Consider the following 20,972-nt stretch of genomic DNA (forward strand, 5'->3'; position numbering starts at 1 on the left):
AAAAAACGTATTGAATTAAATATCTTTGGCATCCATTGTATGAAATGCAAAGGTTAGGTATTGTTGTGGGCCTGGGGGATGAAAGGACACATTGAATCATGTGGCAGACAAGAATGGTCCTTTGGGACAATATGTGTGAAGTGGATTTCCTGGGAAATATCTAAGGGGAGGCAAATGCAAATTGCTTCCCCCCATGCACTTCTGTTAAGCCAAAACCCAGTGAGGGCCCACTGTCTGCTGATCACGTGTTCCTAGGGTCTGAAAATCAGAAGCAAAGGTGGATAGGTCTGGAGCAACAGAATATAGTCAGCCATTTTATTAATGATCTGGAGGATGGTGTGAATTGCACCCTCAGCAAGTTTGCAGATGACACTAAACTGGGGAGAGAGGTAGATACGCTGGAGGGTAGGGATAGGATACAGAGGGACCAAGACAAATTGGAGGATTGGGCCAAAAGACATCTGATGAGGTTCAACAAGGACAAGTGCAGAGTCCTGCACTTAGGACAGAAGAATCCTATTCACTGTTACAGACTAGGGACTGAGTGGCTAGGCAGCAGTTCTGCCGAAAAGGACCTGAGGATTAAAGCGGATGAGAAGCTGGATATGAGTCAGCAGTGTGCCCTCGTTGCCAAGAAGGCTAACGGCATATTGGGCTGCATCAGCAGGAGCATTGCCAGCAGATCGAGGGAAGTGATTATTACCCTCTATTCAGCACTGGTGAGGCCACAACCAGAGTATTACATTCAGTTTTGGACCCCCCACCACAGAAGCGATGTGGACAAATTGGAGAGAGTCCAGTGGAGAGCAATGAAAATGATTAGGGGCTGGGGCACATGACTTACAAGGAGAGGGTGAGGGAACTGGGCTTGTTTAGTTTGCAGAAGAGAAGTGTGAGAGTGGCTTTGATAGCAGCCTTCAACTTTCTGAAGGGAGGTTCCAAAAAGGATGGAGTTCGGCTGTTCTCAGTGGTGGCAGATGACAGAACAAGGAGCAATGGTCTCAAGTTGCAGTGGGGGAGGTCTAGGTTGGATATTAGGAAACACTATTTCACTAGGAGGGTGGTGAAGCACTGGAATGGGTTACCTAGGGAGGTGATGGAATCTCCATCCTTAGAGGTTTTTAAGGTCAGGCTTGACAAAGCCTTGGCTGGGATGATTTAGTTGGGGTTGGTCCTGCTTTGAGCAGGGGGTAGGACTAGATGACCTCCTGAGGTCTCTTCCAACCCTGATATTCTATGATTCTATGATTTTGTTGTTTTTTTTTCTACAGTTGCTTTTAATTTATTTTTCTGCATAAGCTACTACTTTGTATGTGATGTAAAATACACAGCTGTAAACACCTAACACTAGTACATACAGTAAGCTACTCCTTCACATAGACTTTCTATGACTCAATGTGCAGTGGCATCCTTGTCATAATACCACTGACAATGAAACTCATCACATGGAGAGTAAATATTTAATAATGAGCTCTTCTATCTTGCAGAGAAAAGTCTAACAAGATCCAGTGGCTGGAAGTTGAAGCTAGACAAATTCAGACTGGAAATACAGTGTACATTTTTAATGGTGATGGGAAGTAACCACTGGAACAATTTACCAAGGGTCGTGGTGGGTTCATCACTGGCTCACAGCCTCACCGCCTCTGGCAATTTTTAAATCAAGATTGGATATTTTTCTAAACAATCTGCTGGAGGATTTATTCTAGGTCAGTTCTCTGGCCTGTATTATACAGCAGGGGTGTGGGTGTGTGTGGCGGGGCTCAGACTAGGTGATCAGAGTGCTTCCTTCTGGCTTTGGAATCTATGAGTCTCTGCACAGGGAGTAATCTCATTGAATGATCTCCCCAGGCAGCTCCAGCCGGCCCATCTTACGCTGTCGCCTGGGTCTAGACTCCCCTGCTTCTGTTGCAGCACAATCTGGGGGCGGCTCTCAGAGAGCATCGTCTGCTCCTCCAGCTGGGACATCTCCTTGTCTGGTTCTGAAGGGGACTCTGTTTCTGCTGATGGGGGTGCTGGCCCCTGTGTCTGGGGACAGGGTCCCTTTGGTCAGCAGCTCCTCCAGCTGCACGTCACCTGCAAAGGAGGGGACCGGTTCATAGAATCATAGAATATGAGGGTTGGAAGGGACCTCAGGAGGTCATCTAGTCCAACCCCCTGCTCAAAGAGGGACCAAGCCCCAGACAGATTTTTGCCCCAATCCCTAAATGGCCCCCTCAAGGATTGAAACCCTGGGTTTAGCAGGCCAATGCTCAAACCACTGAGCTATCCCTCCCCCCAAACACACCAGAGCCCGGTGCCCCCTAGATTGCCCTCCCCCAGGGATAAAAGGGCACTATGTTATTGGGCCCTTTCCCCCAGGGCAGGGCCTTAGGGCTGGGCCATCCACACTGTGGGACCATGGACTCAAACACAGCTGGGCAGCACTGCCAGCAATGGAGCAGGGACCGCGCTGCGGCCAGTGGAGGGAGTGCGAACTGCCTGAGAGCAGTAGGCTGTTCTCCCAGAGAGCAGTGCAGTAGTTGAGCCCTGGGCTGGGACTTGGGGGGCCTGGGTTCCACCCCAGCTCTGTCCCCTGCTGTGGGGGCCTGAGTGACTCCTGTCCCCTGCTGGTCCTGTAAATTGACTGGGGTCAGCAGTGACTGCGAGAAGACAACACCAACCCTGCTACCTGCAGCACAGGCCCACAGCACCAAACTGGGGCTTTGGAGCCATCCCTGATGCCAAGGAGACAGCGCTCCGTGAAGCACAGGCCCACTAGTGCCACACTGCAGCATTGGGGCAGCACTGGCTGCAGGGGAACAGAGCTCCCTGCAGAATGATCAACACCCCTCCCTGCAAATCAGCTCATGTAGTGCTATGTAGGAGGTGACATGGAGGAGGGTTACCTGAGCACACAGCACCGGCATCTTCTCCATGGTTACAGTTATTGTCTCCCCAAGGCCGAGCCCTGCATTCGGTGAGGGCAGCTTCTGTCCCTGTGCAGTGAACATCATCCAGCCAGATACGGTCAGATCCTTTCCCAAACTGAGCCCCTCCTGGGACTGATAACGCTGTCCCACAGCCCAGCTGCCTGCACACGACTCTGGCATCCTGTAAGTCCCAGTTGTGATCACACACGGTTCCCCACTGCTGGTTGTGAAGCACCTCGACTCTCCCAGCGCAGCGATTCGGGCCATTCACCAGTCGGATCAGAGCCTTACTGGGAAAGGCTGAATCTGCAAACATGCCAAGGGAATAAACACTCAGAGATTCTTCTGCATCTGATCACTAGTGATGCTGGGGAATGAGCGTCTCCCACTGATGGATCTAGCACCATGTCAGATGTGAGACGGATAAAGATTACCTGCGCATCCCATGCTAGCATCTTCCCCATGGTTAGAGTGTTAGAGGTTCGAAGGCTAATTCCCTGAGTGTAAAGTAGTCTGGAAAAAATGGTTTTAAGAGCCCAGCTCTTGAGAAAATGTCTCTACATTTCTATTCCCCATGAGTACCCCTAGGGCCAGCCTGACTCCAAACCCATCTAGTGGGATCTGTGGCCACACAGAGCCCCATTCTGCTGCTGTGGGGCAGGAGGATCTGGGATGAATCAGATGGAAAAATACCTGTCACAGCTCCACTCTGTGGCCCTGTGCTCCAAACATACATTGCCCTCTGCCACTGCACTGGGGCACTGGGGATACCCTGAGAGGGAAGAGCACAGTCTACTCACTCACCCACCCCGCTCCCTGCAGCACCACTTCCTCAATCCCTTCTTGGCATGGCAGGGTCATTAGTGCTTCAAAGGTGAGAGCCTCTCCTGCTGAGCTGCTCACTGCAATATCTGGTGCACGAGACTTGAACAGAACAACTAGGGAAGAAAGCCCCCTTCTGACTCACCTGCATCCCTCCTGAGCACATGGCTGCTTGTAAGAGTTCTGGCCACTGGGGTGAGCACGGACTTGGAGGGGATAGAGCCTCCTGCAGGGACAACCACATCCTCCCTGCAGCACAGAACCCACTAGTGGCTGGTAAGTGGTGACATGGGTGAGGGTTACCTGAGCACACAACACCGGCATCTTTTCCATGAGTAAACTTATTGTCAGCCCAAGGCCGAGCCCTGCATTCCGTGAGAAAAGCTTCCATCCCTGTGCAGGTAACCTCATCCAGCCAGATGGGGTCAGATCCTCTCCCAAAGTGAGCCCCGCCTAGGGCTGATAACGCCGTCCCACAGCCCAGCTGCCTGCACACGACTCCAGCATCCTGTAAGTCCCAGCCGCCATCACACACGGTTCCCCACTGATGGTAATGAAGCACCTCGACTCTCCCAGCACAGCGATTGGGGCCGTTCACCAGCCGGAGACGAGGTGCTTCTGTAATGGGGAAAGATACAGTTACCCACTGGCCAAATGTGCAGGGAGATTTGAGTGCACCTGGTCACTATGGACCCTGGGGAATGTAGTGCCTCCCACTGATGAATCAAGTGCCATGTACAAAATGAGATGGATAAAGGTTACCTGAGAGCCCGACGTGGCATCTTCTCCCTGGTTGCATTGTTAGAGGTTTAAGGACTGGTAATCTGAGTCTAAAATCACCTTGAATGATGGGGTTAAGAGTCTGACACTTAACAAAGGGACCCTGGGTTTCTAGTCCCTGTAAGGAGTGCAGACTCTGTCTCACACCAAATCCCACCAGCAGGATCTGTGACCATACAGTGCCCCATTGTGCTGTAGTGATGCAGGGGAATCACCACTGATGTAGATGGGAAAACACTTTTTGCTCCCCGCACACCCTGCCCCATGCACACAGCGCCCTGAGCACCACACAGCAGCAATATCAGTGTGCGAAGCGCCTCCTGATTTGACAGCACTGTGCCCCTAGTACTATGCCGAGGCACTGGGGAGCAATGGCTGCAAGAGATTCTCCAAGCACAGCCATGGAGTCTTGATCTTTGGTCTGAGACAAATGGAAGATACCCCTCCCTACAGACTGACACGCTTCTCTACTGGCCTGCTCGCAATTCTCTTGGGCACTGGGGTCAGCACTCTGTAGCCCTGACTGAGCTCTCAGGGGGCTGAGAGCAGTGAGCAGGGGTTTGGCCTTGGTCAGAACAGGAGGTGCAGGGGGCTGGCCTCCCCAAGCTGAAGCTTCCCCCACTGTCCATGCAAGTGTAGAGAAACACCAACATCCCTCCATGCAGCACAGAGCTGCGTTCAGCAAGTAGGATGTGATATAAATAGGGGTTACCTGAGCACACAACACTGGCATCTTCTTTGTGGCTACACTTATGGTCTCCCCAAGGCCGAGCCCTGCAATCGGAGAGGGCAGTTTCTGTCCCTGTGCAGTGAACATTGTCCAGCCAGATAGGGCCAGATCCTTCCCCAAAGCGAGCCTCGGCCGGGGCTGATAACGCCGTCCCACAGCCCAGCTGCCTGCACACGACTCCGGCATTCTGTAAGTCCCAGCTGTCATCACACACGGTTCCCCACTGCTGGTTGTGGAGCACCTCGACTCTCCCATCGCAGCGACTCAAACCGTTCACCAGTTGGATCAGAGCCACGTCTGGAAGGGCTGAATCTACAAACAGCCCCACGAAAGAAACACTCAGGGAGATTCCTGTGCAGCAGATCACTAGTGATACTGGGGAATATAGCCACAGCTACTGATGAAGTTAGCTCCACAGGGGATGTGAGATGGATAAAGATTACACAGGCGTGGATGTTCCGCCGGGCAGTACAGGATACCAGTGACACTCTGGTATGTGGACTTCAAAGATTTAGAGGTGACAGCTCCATATTCAGACCAGGCCAGGCTCTGCAGAACCACTCTCCTAATTGCTTGCTGTCACCGGGGGGTCGTTACTGGCTCTGAGGGGAGAGCACCATTACTGAACCATCACTGCACTGTGTGCAGCACAGAACCCCCGAGGCGATGCCTCTGCATTGAGATTTGAAAGGAGAAAGAGGGAAGAGCGCCCCCTGCTGACTCACATGCATCCCTTCAGCCTGCAATATGTCACTTTGTAAGAGGCTTGGGCACCGGGGCCAGCAATGAGTCAGGGGCCAGCTCTCCCACTACAGAGCCACCCACATGCCTCCCCTAATGTACATCACCCACCAGCAATGCAACGGGTCACTGGAGCTGGCCTGAGAGGGGAGAAAGCCCCCACCCAACTAGTCTCCTTGCAAGGGTATATGCTTTATTGCATTAAGCACAATAACTCTGGGGTCTGTTGAGTTAAAAAGACAATTGTTTCTGTGCGACTGAGGAGGGGTAAGCTAGTGTGATCCCTCTGGTTCTCAGCCATTTGGAGCTTGACCTTGGGGAGGGGACCCATTGGCTGGCTGAGCCCTATTCAGCATCTCCTCAAAGAGTGAGACTGGATTCTCTAGACACCAGCAGAGAAGAAAGGACTTTGGGTAAATAATCTGTATGGAAACTGACTCAGGGCCTTTTTCCCAGCCCAGCAAATGGACAGGACTTCCAATGCATGGAGTGCCCCAATCCCTAGGGAAGAGTCGGAAGAAGGTGGCCTGCTGATCCCCCATAGGATTGAGTTCTTATTTGGAGCAAATGGCGTGATGAACTTGGAGCCACAGGAAAACCCCTGGGTAGGGGGTGAAGGACAGTTCCTGCCCGAACCCATATTGCAGCTGGGGTGACCTCTGGTTAATTTATTAGCATGAGTATAAGCTCCTTTATTTGTTTTAATATGTTTTCTCTCTAATTATTTTATTTAAGAATAAATGTGTTTGCTTCTAAAGAACTGTGGGGTAACTTAACTGTGGGCAATAATGCTGTTATTAGTCTCTGAAGAGAAGGTAAGCAGGCCTTCAGGGGGAGGGATAGCTCAGTGGTTTGAACATTGGGCTGCTAAACCCAGGGTTATGAGTTCAATCCTTGAGGGGGTCATTTAGGGATTTTGGGATTTAGTTAGGAATTGGTCCTGCTTTGAGCAGGGTGTTGAACTAGATGACCTCCTGAGGTCCCTTCCAACCCTGATATTCTATGACCTCCTTCAGGCTGTCTTGCTGGGGAAAGTCATGATATAAACAGGAGCTTTGCAGCCTGGAAATACCCCAGTAAGAAGGGAGAAAGATGTGACTTTCTGGCCAAGAGCCATGATGGCTACAAAGCCGGAAGTCTGAGAGCGGATGCTGTTGCTAGACTAAGGAAAGGGAATACACGTGTAACTGCCCTGACCTGTGACAAGACTGCACCATCCCTCCCTGCAGCACGGTGCACATATTGCTATGTAGAAGGTGACATGGAGGAGGGTTACCTGAGCACACAACACCAGCATCTTCTCCATGGTGACAGTTATTGTCTCCCCAGGGTCGAGCCCTGCATCTGAAGAGGGTAACTTCTGTCCCTGTGCAGCTGACCTCATCCAGCCAGATGGGATCAGATCCTTGCCCAAATAGAGCTCCGCCTGGGACTGATAATGCTGTCCCACAGCCCAGCTGCCTGCACACAACTCCAGCATCCCACAAGTCCCAGCTGTCATCACACACGGTTCCCCACTGCTGGTTATGAAGCACCTCGACTCTCCCAGCGCAGTGATTGGGGCCATTCACCAATCGGAGCTGAGCCCTGTCAGGAACGACTGGACCTGCAAACGCCCCAAGGAAAGAAACATTCAGTAAGATTCTTCTAAATCTGATCACTAATAATTCTGGCTATGTTTTAGTCATGGGTATTTTTAGTAAAAGTCATGGACAGGTCACCAGCAGTAAACAAAAATTCATGGCCTGTGACCTGTCCAAGACTTGTACCATATACCTCTGACTAAATCTTGGGTGCGGGGATGGCCTGGGGGTGCTGCAAGTGCTGCAAGAGGGGTTGGCAAGACTGGCAGGCTCCCTACCTGACTACAAACGACGCCCCAGAAGTGGCGACATCCCTCAGCTCCTAGGAAGAGGCACAGCCAGGGGATCTCTGTGCACAACCTCCACCTCCAACAGCAGTTCCACAGCTCCCATTGGCTGCAGGGGCGATGCCTGTGAGTGGAGGCCATGCACAGCGCCGCCTGTCCATGCCTCCGCCTAGGAGCTAAGGGACATGTCACTGCTTTCGGGGAGCGCCCTGAGGTAAGCGCTGCCCATAGTCCTCACCCACTCCCACACCCCAACCCCTACCCTCTCCCACACCCGGTTACTGCTGGGCAAGGGGGGGGGCAGTGGCCAAGACTGCCCAGCAGCAACCGGTGTGGCTGGCCCAGGGAATGCCTGAGCTGCTCAAGTGGCCTCCGGGCCAGCTGCACTGGCCGCTGCAGAACTCATCAGGAATCATTGGTTTAAAAGCTCAATGCTTGATCAAGTTTCCCCAAATTTCTAGTCCCTTGAGCACCTGAAGGACCGGCCTGACTCCACATCCACCTAATGGGATCTGTGGCCACACAGAGCTCCATTGTGCTGTAGTTGGTTAGAAGGATATGGGTTGACTCAGAGAAGAAAATATTTGTCACAGAACCCCTACTACTCATTCTGTCCCCCACACAGATTGTCCTTTCCCACCACACTGGAGTCACTAATGGCAGAAAAGGAAAAGCAGAACCTACTCAGTCACCCACCCCATGTCCTGCAGCACCACTCCCTCAGTCGCTCACTGACATACCAGGGTCAGTATTGTCTTAGAAGGGAAAGAATCACCTGCTGGATAACTCACTGCAGCATTTGCAGCACGGAAAGGTGCTGAGATTTCAATGGAGCAAAAAGGAAGACAGCCTCCTTCTGTCTCACCCACATCCTTCCTGCCAGCACGTCTCCTTGTGACAATTTTGGTCCTGGGCTGAGCACTGACTCAGAAAGGACAGAGCCTCCTGGAGAGACACCAACCTCCTCCCTGCAGCACAGTGCCCACGAATGCCATGTAGGAGGGTTAAGTAGCCAATTAGTTCATTCTGTCATTCATTTATCTTTGTATTAGCTAGTGTTATGGTCAACTCGTGTTATTTCAGATGCACTCACTGGGGGATAAATAGATTTAAGTTGAAGCTCTAGATTGCAATAAGATTATAAAATTAACAAACATTTAGGAGTGATGAGTGTGTAGTCGGTGTGTAAGTAAAGCATGGCAGTAATGTGAGACCTACAGGCTGAGACGTGTAAGATTTCAGTTTAGTCACACCAGGCATCAGATGTAAGGAATCTTAACCTAAGAATAGTCCTAAGCCAGTAAAGTTTACAAGATTTCTGGAAATGTGCCAATAGGCTATTGTAGCCATGGGGGTGTGGCTATGTACCTGTTGGTGTGTGGAACCAGGAGGTCCATGGCCATCCTGCCAGAAACAGACGAGAGGGACAGAAACAGGGAGTATAAAAGGTGGGTCCTGCAGCTCAGTTGGGCTGGAGTTGCCAAGGGAGACATATGCTTCTCCCTCGCTGTAGGAGTGGGATGCTGAGGAGGACCTCGGCTACCCTAAGATTGTTCCTGAGCTTCCAGAGCACCCCACCATTGCAGACACCGAGGAACTTGTGGGACTATTTACAGCGGTGTACCCTGGGAGACATTGGATGACTCCAGGATACAGATACACCCTGAAAGGAGGGTAGAAAGTAGCCCAGGCGCAGCTGACTCTTGTTTGGCTGCATTGCTGCCTGGATCCAGGTCAGCATGTTGCAGCTGGATTGCCCAGACCCAATGGGGAACACTCTGTTGCTGTTAGGGCCCTGGGCTCAGACCAGATGGAGTCAGGTGGGCCCAGCTCCCCCTACATCCTGCCACCCCACCCCAGGGGCAGCCTCTCCATCATATTCCAGGAGGCCTGTGTGAGTCTAAAAACCACCAGAGCTCAGGCGCTAGATCCTTTATAGTTCTGCCATGGCAAGGACTGAGCCCCTAGACTGCTTGGTGACCTGCCATGCCTAAGGGCTGAACCCCTGGACTGCTTGGTGCCCTGCCATAGAATATTAGGGTTGGAAGGGACTTCATAAGGTCATCTAGTCCAACACCCTGCTCAAAGCAGGACCAATCCTCAACTAAATCCCAAATCACCCCCTCAAGGATTGAATTAACAACCTTGGGTTTAGCAGCCCAATGCTTAAACCACTGAGCTATCCCCCCAGCCTGAGGGCTGAGCTCCTAGACTATTTACCCCTCTGCCCTGCATAAGGGCCTGGACTCCTAGATTTGTCACAGCTCTGCCTTCCCTGGAGGTCAGAACCCTCTAAACTGTTTGGTGCCCACCCTGTCGGAGAACCTGGGCTCCTAGACTGATTGCTGCTTTGCTGCCCGAGGCCTGGGCTCCTAGACTATTGATTGCTCTGCCCTGCTTGAGGGCCAGAGCCCTAAACTGTTTGGGGCTCCACGTGCCTGGGGGCTTGAGCCCAGAAGCTGATTAATACCCAGCTCACCTCAGAGGCCTAGGTATCAGAGACAGCTAATTTCCCCTTTATCAGATTGCTTTTCTAGGAACGAGATAGTGAGGGGGTGTGGCCTCCCCTCAAGTTACACGCACACCTACAGTCCTGTTCTGGAAATATGTTGTAAGGTGTCCATCTAGATTGTATAGACCTCAAGACACCTGATTGTGGGGTGAGGGGGTGTCCTGCTTTGACTGCAGGTTACCATGGACATGTGTTGTGGGTAGATGCTAATCAGAATAAGGGGAACAAAACAAGCAGCCTATGAAAAATGGGGCACCCCAACATTCATGGGGTGTGGAAATATAAAGAAAGAAAGAAGGGTTGATGCCCTCATGCATATACATAAGGTGTAGGTGTGGTCATAACAACAGACTAAATAAGGTTCTATGATTGGGCTCCAGGGGGAAGACCCTTGGGAAGATCAAAGGGAGGACCCCAGCAGGAACTATCTTTCTAACAATAGCCAGCAGGAAAGAGATCCCCCCGACTCTATGAGATCTTCGTGTATGCGAGCATCAGTATAGCATTGGCCTGTGCATGATTCTTAGGCTGTTGATCTTAAAATTGGAGCAATGGGAGCCAGATCCACCATGATTTAACACAGAATCATTCATTCAATTTAAATAAAACACTACAGACACCTGAGCACACAACACTGGCATCTTCTCCGTGATTACACTTATTGTCTGCCCAGGGCCTAGCCCTGCATTCGGAGAGGGCAGCTTCTGTCCCTGTGCAGTGCACATCATCCAGCCAGATGGGATCAGATCCTTGCCCAAACTGAGCCCCGCCTGGGGCTGATAATGCCGTCCCACAGCCCAGCTGCCTGTACACGACTCCAGCATCCTGTAAATCCCAGTCGTGATCACACACGGTTCCCCGCTGCTGGTTGTGAAGCACCTCGACCCTCCCAGCACAGCGACTGGGGCCATTCACCAGCTGGAGCTCCTGTACGTCTGTAATGAGGAAAGATACAAACACCACACTCGTTAAACGCTCAGGGAGATTCCTTTGCATCTGATCACTATTGACACTGGGGAATGTAGTACCTCCCATAGATGGATCAAGTGCCATGTACAATATGAGATGGATAAAGATTATACCTGACATGGCATCTTCTCCATGGCTGCAGGGTTAGAGATTTAAGGGATACTAACAAGATTCTAAAATCACCTCACATGATGGAGGTTAAGGGTTTGATTGTTACCAAAGGGACCCTCTTCGTGATTAGCCGCAGGCTCCATTTGACCTCAAATCTCACCAGGGGGATCTATGGCCACACGGCGCCCCATTGTGCGGTAGTGATGGAGAAGGATCACTGCTAACTCAGATGAGAAAACACTTTTTGCCATGGGTTAAATTCTTATAGAGTATTTCCTGGATCCCTCCCTCCCCTAACATGCTATAAAAACTTGGGAGGTAGGGTGTGAAAATATTTACTGGAACTCCATTCACAACAGCTCTGGCTGATTTAAGCCCTGTTTTTCGCTCCAGGGTGCCCCATGAGCACAGCGCCCTGGAATTTCACACAGTGGCAATATCAGAGTGGAGTGTCCCCTGATTTGCCAGCAATGTGTGCCTAGTACGATGCTGAGGCATTGAGGTCATTATGGACTGGAGAGGAGAGATTCCTCTAATGAGACCCTAATGCACTATCCTGCTTCCCGCATGCCAGTGCCCCCAGTACAGCTATGGAGTCCTGACCTTTGAAAGGAGTCCAGTGGAAAAATCCCCCCTGCCGACAGACTGACACACATCCTTCCTGCCAACACAGGCCTTCTTGCAAATCTCTTGGGCACGGCATCAGAGAGGAGCTTGCCCCTTAACGAGCCACCCAGCACCTCCCTAATGTGCATAACTTAATAGCAAAGCAATTGGCCACTGAGGTCAGCACTGACTCAGATGAATGAGGACCCCCAGAGAGACACCAACAACCCTCTCTGCACCACTGCTCCCCATCCTGCCAGGTCTGATACAATGTTAATGAGACTTACCTGAGCACACAACACTGGCATCTTGTGTGTGGTTACAGTTATGGTCTCCCCAAGGTCTAATGTTGCATTTGGAGAGGGCTACTTCTGTCCCTATGCAGTGAACGTCATCCAGCCAGATAGCATTAGATCCTTGTCCAAAGCGAGCCCCAACTAGGGCTGATAATGGCATCCCGCAGCCAACCTGCCTGCATACAACTCTGGCATCATATAAGTCCCAGCTGTCATCACATATACTTCTCCAGTGCTGGTTATAAAACACCTCAACTCTCCCAGCGCAGCGACTGGGGCCATTCACCAGTCGGATTGGAGCCGTCCCAGGATCAGCTGGTCCTGCAAACACTCCCAGGGAAGAAACACACAAAGAAATTCCTGTGCACCAGATCACGAATTATGCTGGAGAAGGTAGCCCCACCTACTGATCGATTTAGTGCTGTGTAGGATGTGAACTGGATAAGGATTACCTGAGAGCCCAATACTGGAATCTCCTCTGTGTTAAAAGTCCAACCGTTGATTACCTGAGTCTAAAACCTGCAAGGACAGGTTTAAGATCCCAGCTCTTGATTAACTGACCCAAAGTTTATAAACCTCGTGAGTGTCTCTAGGGCCAAGCTGACTCCAAATCTATCCAGTGGGATCTGTGGCCACGCCATACCCTGTTGTGTTGCAGTGGGGCAGGGTGATCTGCGATGATTCAGATGGGAAACACCTGCCACAGCTCCACACTACACTCCTCACTCCATACACACATTGTCCTCTCCCTACGTACTGGACCATTGGAGTCACCAATGACAGAGAGGGAAGAACACCCCCCACTCAGTCACCAACCCCACTCCCTTTGGTACAGCAACTCCAGCACCACACTCTGGCAGGGCCGGCTCCAGGCCACAGCGTGCCAAGCGCATGCTTGGGGCTGCATGCCGAGGAGGGCACTCTGCCGGTTGCTGGGAGGGCGGCAGGCGGCTCTGGTGGAGCTGCCGCAGGCGTGGCTGCGGACGGTCTGCTGGTCCCGCGGCCCCGGTGGACCTACCGCAGAAACGCCTGCGGGAGGTCCACCGGAGCCACGGGACCTGCAAGCGGCAGAGCGCCCCCTGCGGCGTGCCACCGTGCTTGGGGTGACGAAATTGCTAGAGCCGGCCCTGCACTCTGGTTTTTTAGTCATCAGTGATTCAGAACAGAGAGGACTGTCTATGGATGCCCCCTTTCCCCAGCAGTACAGGATACCAGCACCACTCTGGGTGCATAAGTCACTAAAGATTGAGAGGTGAGAACTCCATGTTCAGAGTCACCCAGACCAGTCTCTGCAGCACAAGTTCCCCAATGGCTATCTGGCATCATGGGCTCCTTGCTGATTCTGAGAGAAGAGCACCACTGCTGAACCACCCAGTGCACCGTCTGCAGCTCACAGTCTGCTGCATTGAGACTTCAAGTGAGCAAGAGGGAAGAGCGCCTCCTGCTGACTCACACCCATCCCTTTGGCCAGGACATGTCCCCGTATGGAGCCACCCTCACACCTCCCCTAACATACATCACCCATTAGCAACCCAACTGGTTACTGGGTCAGCACTTACTCAGAGGGGAGAAAGTCCCCTAGAAAGACCCTATGATAGTCCTGCAATATCCCACATATGCCTTACTGAAGTAAGTTGAATACCTTTGGGATCCACTAAGTTAAAAAGGCAATTGCTTCTGCGTGGCTGTGAGATTATTTGTAACTCATGTAGGAGGAGGGGGTAAGCTAGTGTGAGCCCTCTGGTTCTCAGCCATTTGGAGCTTGACCCTGGGGAAGGGACCCATTGGTTGGCTGATCACCCATTCACCATCTCTTCCAAGGGTGAGACTGGATTCTCTAGCAGACCAGAAATGAGTTTGGGATAAATAATCTGTATTTAAACTGACTCAGGATCTCCTTCCTGACCCAGCAAATGGACAGGAACTCCAATGCCTAGGAAAGATTTGGAAGAAGGTGGTCTGCTGAGGCCGCAGAGGTCTGAGTTCTTGTTCAGGGCACAGGTGTGACGAACTTGTAACCACAGGAAAACCCCAGGGTGGGGGCTGAAGGACAGCTCCTGCCCGAGCCCATGTTGGAGTGATCTCTGCTTAGTTTATTAGCATGAGTGTAGGCTCTTGTATTAGTTTTAATATGTTTTCTCTCTAATTCTTTTACTTTAAGTATAAATTATGGGCAATAATGTTGTATTAGTCTCTGAAGAGAAGGCAAGAAGACCTCTTCAGGTGGTCTTGCTGGGGAAAGTCATGGTATAAACAGGGGCTGTGCAACCTGGAAATATCCCAGTGTGAAGGGAGAGAGACATGGCTCTCTGCCCAAGAGTGGTGATGGCCGCGAAACCAGAATCCTGAAAGGAGGTGTCCTTGGTGGATCCTGGAGAGGGAATACAGGTGTAACTACCCTGAACTGTGACAATACCAACATCCCTCCCTGTAGCACAGCACTCCCTGGGGAATGTAGAGGCTGTTCCTTATGGGCAGTGTGTGAGTTTTGTGGGCATCCAAGCGGTCAGCCAACAGCGTAGAGCAGCATTAGAGGAGCTGGCAAACAGAGCTAACACAGTCTGAGTGGGAGTTTGTTAGGGAAGTTTGGTGAAAGGAGTGTGGTGTTCTGGGCTTGTTTTGGTGTTTTTTTTCCTGTTATGAGTTTAAGCAGGAAGTCTATTCCATGTACAGAGGCAGCAGTGGTAGTGATCCAAGTAATGGAAGATGTGGAAGCTACAGAATATACACTATGCTAGAGAGAGTAGCTGAAAAAGTGTAATTTGTATGAAGTGACACCAGTTGGAGCTGATGGAAGAGAAGATGAGAGGTTTGGAGGTGTAGGTGGAAACAATGGTTGAGTTTCAAAGGGCAGATGATGGAGCAAAGGCAAGGGGAGGCTGAAGGGAAAAGTCAAGACTTGCATATGAAAGCTGGGCTGAAGAACTCTGAGGTGAGACTGCTGGGTGAGGAAAGTGACCATTGAAAGCATGGGACTATGAGAACCAGGCAGAGGAAAAGACGGGTTAGTGAAGGAGAAATAGAGCTCAGGACCAGGTCTGTTGAGTTAGGAAATGAAGAAGAGGCATGGCAGGCAGCAACAGAAGATGGGACGGGAAGGAAAAGAAAAGTGTGGCTAGTCCTATAAGAACTGGGGAAGAGTCAATGGCTATAGCTAGAGTTTGGAGCCCCAGAAGGATACAAGATGACTCACAGAAGATTGCAAGGGAGACCCAAAGACAAGAGGCCTTGCAGCCAGAAAGGACCGGAGGAAGGCCGGAAAATCACACCATCACCAGGAAGAGGCATGTCTATGTGACTGGTGACTCCCTACTAAGGAGAACAGACGGGTCTGTCACCAGAATTGATCTGGAGAACACCTGGGTGTGCTGTCTGATGGGAGCAAAGATGTGGACCAGAGGCTGAAGAGGATCCTAATGGAAGCTGGAAAGAATCAATTGATTGTCCTTCACGTGGGAACAAATGATACTGTGATTCTCACTGGAATGCATCAAGGGAAACTATGCCAGGCTGAGAGAGACCCAAGGAAATGGAGGCTCAGGAGCTCTTCAGTGGGATTCTACCTGTCCCTAGATGAGGAGAGTGAAGGCGAGACAAAATGATGATGATCAACAGATGGCTCAGGCAGTGGTGCGATAAGGAGAGTTTGGGATTTTTGACCACTGGGAGGCATTCACGGACAGAGGACTTTTCTCTCAGGATGGACTCCACCTGCGTAGGGAAGGAAACAGGCTTATGGGATGGAGGTTGGCACAGCTGATTAAAAGATCTTTAAACTAGGAACTCAGGGAAGATGCTCATGTAATCACCATGCCTGATTCTAACATTGAGCGGGAGGAAAATCAAATAAGAGAAGATAGAGTAATGGAGAAAGAAAGAACATTGTGTAGCGAATGGACATTAAGAGCATTAGGTGCTGATACCCTTGATATTAACAGTCAGGTAGGCCATACTGGCGGTAGAATGACTGTACCTAAGTAGGTGAGGAACCTGGGCAATGCCAGGCAGAAAGAAGGAAGATGTCTGCACACCTATGCATGGAGTCTGGGTATCAAAAGGGAGAAACTAGAACTACTGGTGCAGGAAGTGAAACCAGATATTATAAAGATAACAGAAACATGATGGAGTAGTACAGGTATTGAGTCCAGGTATTGAAGGGTATGTGCTGTTCAGGGAAGACAGAAATCAAGGTAAAGGTGATAGAATAGCTGTATATATATTAATGATGAGGTAGACTGGAAAGAAATTAGAAGTGATGGAATGGATAAGGCAGAGTTTGTTTGGGTCAAAATCACTTTGAGGGAAAATCTACTAGAGGTATCCCTGTGATAGTGCTTGGGGTATGTTACAGACCCCCAGGATCCAATTTGGATACAGATAGAGAGCTCTTTAATGTTTTTAATTAAATAAATACTACTTGGAATTGAGAGATTATTAGAGACTTTAGCTTCCCAGGTATAGATTGCTACTACTACTAATAACAATAATAGAATGCTACTAATAATAGTCGGGCCCAGATTTTCCTGGACATGATAGCTGACAGATATCTTCACAAATAGTCACCAAACCAACAAGAAGTGATGCGATTTTAGACTGGGTATTGGTGAGTAGTGAGGTTCTCAGAGAAGAACCGTTTGTAGGGGACAACCTTAGTTTGAATGATTATGACCTAATTCAGTTTAAACTAAACAGAAGGGTAAATAAAAACAGATCTGCACCTGGGGTCCTTCATGTCAAAAGGGCTAACTTTAAAAAATTAAGGGAATTAGTTAGGGAAGTGGATTGAACTGAAAAAATTAAGGATCTGAAGCCTGCATATCAAGCAAGAGGAAAAATTTTGTAGGGAATGGTTGCAGATCTAGCTGGATGAGCAAGCATTTCAAACAAGTGGTTAAGAGAAAGGAGAAAGCCCAGAAGGAATAGAAGATGGGATGGATCAGCAAGGCAAGCTACCTCTCAGATGTCAGAAAATACAGGGAAAAATTGAGAATGGCCAAAAGCCAAGCAGAGTTGCACCTTGCAAAGGAAATTAAAACCAATAGTAGCAGGTTCTATAGCCTTATAAATAAAAGAAAAGAAGTGGGTCTGGTACAGGAGTGGGTTGGTCAGGTTCCACGGCCTGTAAGGTGCAGGAAGTCATACTAGATGATCATGATAGTCCCTTCTGGCCTTAAAGTCTATGAGTCTATGACATGGATGAGGGTTACCTGAGCACTTGACACCGGCATCTTCCACGTGGTTACACGTATTGTCTCCCCAAGGCCTAGCCCTGCATTCAGAGAGGGCAGCTTCTGTCCCCGTGCAGTTAGTCTCATCCAGCCAGATGTTGTCAGATCCTTGCCCAAACCAGGCCTCCCCTGGGGCTGATAACGCCATCCCACAGCCCAGCTGCCTACACACGACAGTGGCATCATGTAAGTCCCAACTGTCGTCACACACGGTTCCCCACTGCTGGTTATGAAGCACCTCGACTCTCCCGGTGCATCGATTTGGGCCGTTCACCAGTCGGAGCGGAGCTGGATCTGGAATGGCTGAACCTGCAAACAACCCAAAGGGAGAAACACTCAGAGAGATTTCTGAACATCTGATTACTAGTGATGCTGCGGAATATATAGCCTCCCACAGCCCTTGGCAAGCTGTTCCAACAGTTAATAATCCTCATCATTACAAATTTGCACTTTATTTGTAATCTAAATTTGTCTCTCTTCAACTTCCAGCCATCAGATCTTATTAATCACTTGCCTGTAAGATTGAAGAGCCCTTTATTATCACATTTCTGTTCCCCATGATGGTAATTATAGACTGATCAAATGTCCCCATCATTTTCTCTTTGTTAAACTAAACAGACTGAGCTCCTCTGTTTTACAAGGCAGGTTTTCTAATCCTCTGATCATTCTCACGGTTCTTCTCTGAACCTTCTTACATTTATCAGTATTGTTCTTGAGTTGTAGCACTAGAACTGGACACAGGATTCCATCAACGGTCACACCAGTGCCAACTACAGAGGTAGAATAACCTCTCTACAGTTACTGGAGTTTCCCCATGTATGCATCCCAGGATTGCATTAGCCCTTTTGGTCACAGTGTCAGACTGGGAGTTCCTGTTCAGCTGATTATGCACCCCCCACCCTCAGAAATCTAGACAGACAACATGGGTGAGGTAATGTCTTTTATTTGCCCAGCTTCAGCTGGTGAGAGAGACAAGCTTTGGTGTTCACACAGAACTCTTCTTCAGGTCTGGGCTCTGTGTGGTTGGAAAGCTTGTCTTTCTCACCAAGAGAAGTTGGTCCAATAAATTACATTTTCTCACCCACCTTGTCTCTCTCGTATCCTGGGACCGACATGGCTGTAACTACACCACATAGGAAAATGGCATATATCTAAGCAGAGCACATCAAAGCTATTCCCCTAACTAACCAAACCTCTCATCTCCTCAAAATAAGACACCAATTGAGTCTAACTAGAACTTACTGGTCACAGAGCGCACACAGTGCTGTAGTTGGGTGAAGGGATCAGAGTGAGCAGAGGTGGGAGAGGGGCTCTCACAGTGACGTATGCACCTCAGCCTGCAGCATGGTATCCTGGCACCACATGGTGGGATTGGGATCAGCACTGACTCTGAGAGAGGGAAGCCCCCTCCTGTGGTCCCCAAACTGCACCCTGCAGCAAGGCCCTTAGACGTGAGCTGAGGCCTTGTGATTATGCATAAATCTGCAGGGAGAGCAGCCTCTGCTGAGCCCCAGCCCCACTCCCTGCAAATGCAATAAACACTCAGAGAGATTTCTGTGCATCTGATCACAAGTGATGCTGATCAATGTGTCGCCTACCACTGATGGGTGTGACTGGCCTTCTCCCACAGCCACTGCATGTCAAGGGTTCAGTCCCCTCCACTGACATGCTGCCACTTCAGAGTCGGACAGGGCAGCTGAGAATCAGGGCTCAGAAATATGGTGACTGTGCATGACAGGAAGTAGGGGAAAATGTTCATCCAGTTAGAGCTTTGGGGGGCGTTACAGGTTCAGGGCTAATTATCTGTGGTGCAAATTGTCCAGCATGGTTGAGCTATTAGCCCAACTCTTGACAAAGTGACCTGGGTTTCCAGTCCCCAGGAGCAGCTGCAAGCTCTGTTTGACACCAAATCCCACAGCTGGGATCCATGCTTACCCAGCGTCCCATTGTGCCAGAAGGGTGTGGGATCGGGGGATCAGAGCGGAGAGAGGGCCTCTCATTGTGCCTCACACACCACCCTCTGCAGTGCATGCTATCTAGCTCCACTCTGTGGAATTGTGAGCATCACGGACTGTGAGGCGAGAGCCCCATACCCTGAAGCACAGACCTTTTATCAGCCAGCAGGAGGACTGGGTTCATCCCAGACAACTAGGGAAAAGCACCCCTTACTGTGTGCCCAACCTTCTCCCTTCAGTACAGGTCCATAGCACTGCACTGGAGCATGGGAACTCAGACAGGGAACCAGAGGTTGCGCTGAAAGCTTCCTAATCCAGTCCCTTCATCATCCAACTTGACGCAAGAGATGAGGCTTACCTGAGCACTCAACACCAGCATCTTCCACCTGGTCACACTTATTGTCTCCCCAAGGCCTAGGCCTGCATTTGGAAAGGGCAGCATCTGTCCCTGTGCAGTTTACCTCATCTCATCTAGTCAGTTCCCTGTTCAAATTGGGACCGAGGTGGGACTGATAACGTCGTCCCACAGCCCAGCTACCTGCACATGACTCTGACCTCAGTTAAACTTCAGATGTCATCACACACGGTTCCCCACTGCTGGTCGTGAAGAACCTCGACTCCCAGCGCAGTGACTCTGGCCATTCACCAGTTGGAGCTGAGTTAGTTCTGGGATGCCTGAGTCTGCAAACACCCCATGGGGATAAACACTCAGTGATGGGCTAGAGGAAAGGAATATAGTTTGCTCTGGCTCCCATTCACTCCCAGTGTGGCAGACTGGCTGGCTTAGGGGGGCTGAGACTAGCACACTGGTGGGTTCCCCTGTGGCAGTCACCAGCTCTGATCCAGCCCCAGAGCTGGGGAAATGGCTGACTCATGGGATAGAGAATGGGACACAGGGTCTTTCCCCCCAAGGGACTCTGGCTCCAGTACAGTCTGTGCAAGGGGGATGAGCTGATGCAGTACGTTGGGGGAAGGAAACCTGGGGCTTTTCCCCGGAGGGCACCAGTTTCTGTTTGGCCCCAGCTGAAGGAGGGGCAGTGGCTGGCATGCAGGGAACAGGCACAGGGAGTTCTGGGGCCCTGGGTCCAAGCTGGTTGTGAGTGGAAGTCGCAGCCACTGCAGCTCTCTGATGCCAAAAATTTGAATTGAGCTGTTGGGGTTAATCCCTCTCCATGACAGGACAGGTGTGTGCAGGCCAGGCCAGCCCTCAGTCTGAGCGGCTCCCAGCCAAGGGGCAAAGGACAAAACTGGTCAGGAGACTGAACTGCCCTTTGCCCCTGCCTGTGCTCCCTCCCCGTTTGCTCCCCGATGCCCCTGCCTGACCAGAACCAACAGCAGCAGCCTCACAGGCCTGTAGTTCTGCTCCCTCAAAGCCTCCACTGGCCCTGACTGGGGCTGACTCGGCTCCTCCATATTCCACAGCGTCCAGACAGACAGGGCTGG

The 20,972-nt window shown here is 50.7% G+C and overlaps 1 protein-coding gene across 1 annotated transcript in view; it reads right to left on the reverse strand.

Moving 5' to 3' along the window:
- LOC115641316 overlaps positions 1-20,972 on the reverse strand; it is a 627,798-nt gene that overhangs the window by 541,076 nt on the left and 65,750 nt on the right. Inside the window, 12 exon segments of the mRNA XM_030544363.1 lie at positions 2,886-3,209; positions 4,035-4,343; positions 5,209-5,553; positions 7,259-7,569; positions 10,115-10,127; positions 10,985-11,291; positions 11,376-11,392; positions 12,338-12,648; positions 17,541-17,877; positions 19,888-19,997; positions 19,999-20,148; positions 20,150-20,184. Of these exon segments, the coding sequence (XP_030400223.1) occupies positions 2,886-3,209; positions 4,035-4,343; positions 5,209-5,553; positions 7,259-7,569; positions 10,115-10,127; positions 10,985-11,291; positions 11,376-11,392; positions 12,338-12,648; positions 17,541-17,877; positions 19,888-19,997; positions 19,999-20,148; positions 20,150-20,184 (2,569 nt within the window).

The sequence above is a fragment of the Gopherus evgoodei genome, unplaced genomic scaffold, assembly GCF_007399415.2.
Source record: "Gopherus evgoodei ecotype Sinaloan lineage unplaced genomic scaffold, rGopEvg1_v1.p scaffold_34_arrow_ctg1, whole genome shotgun sequence".
Classification (NCBI taxonomy): Eukaryota; Metazoa; Chordata; order Testudines; family Testudinidae; genus Gopherus; species Gopherus evgoodei.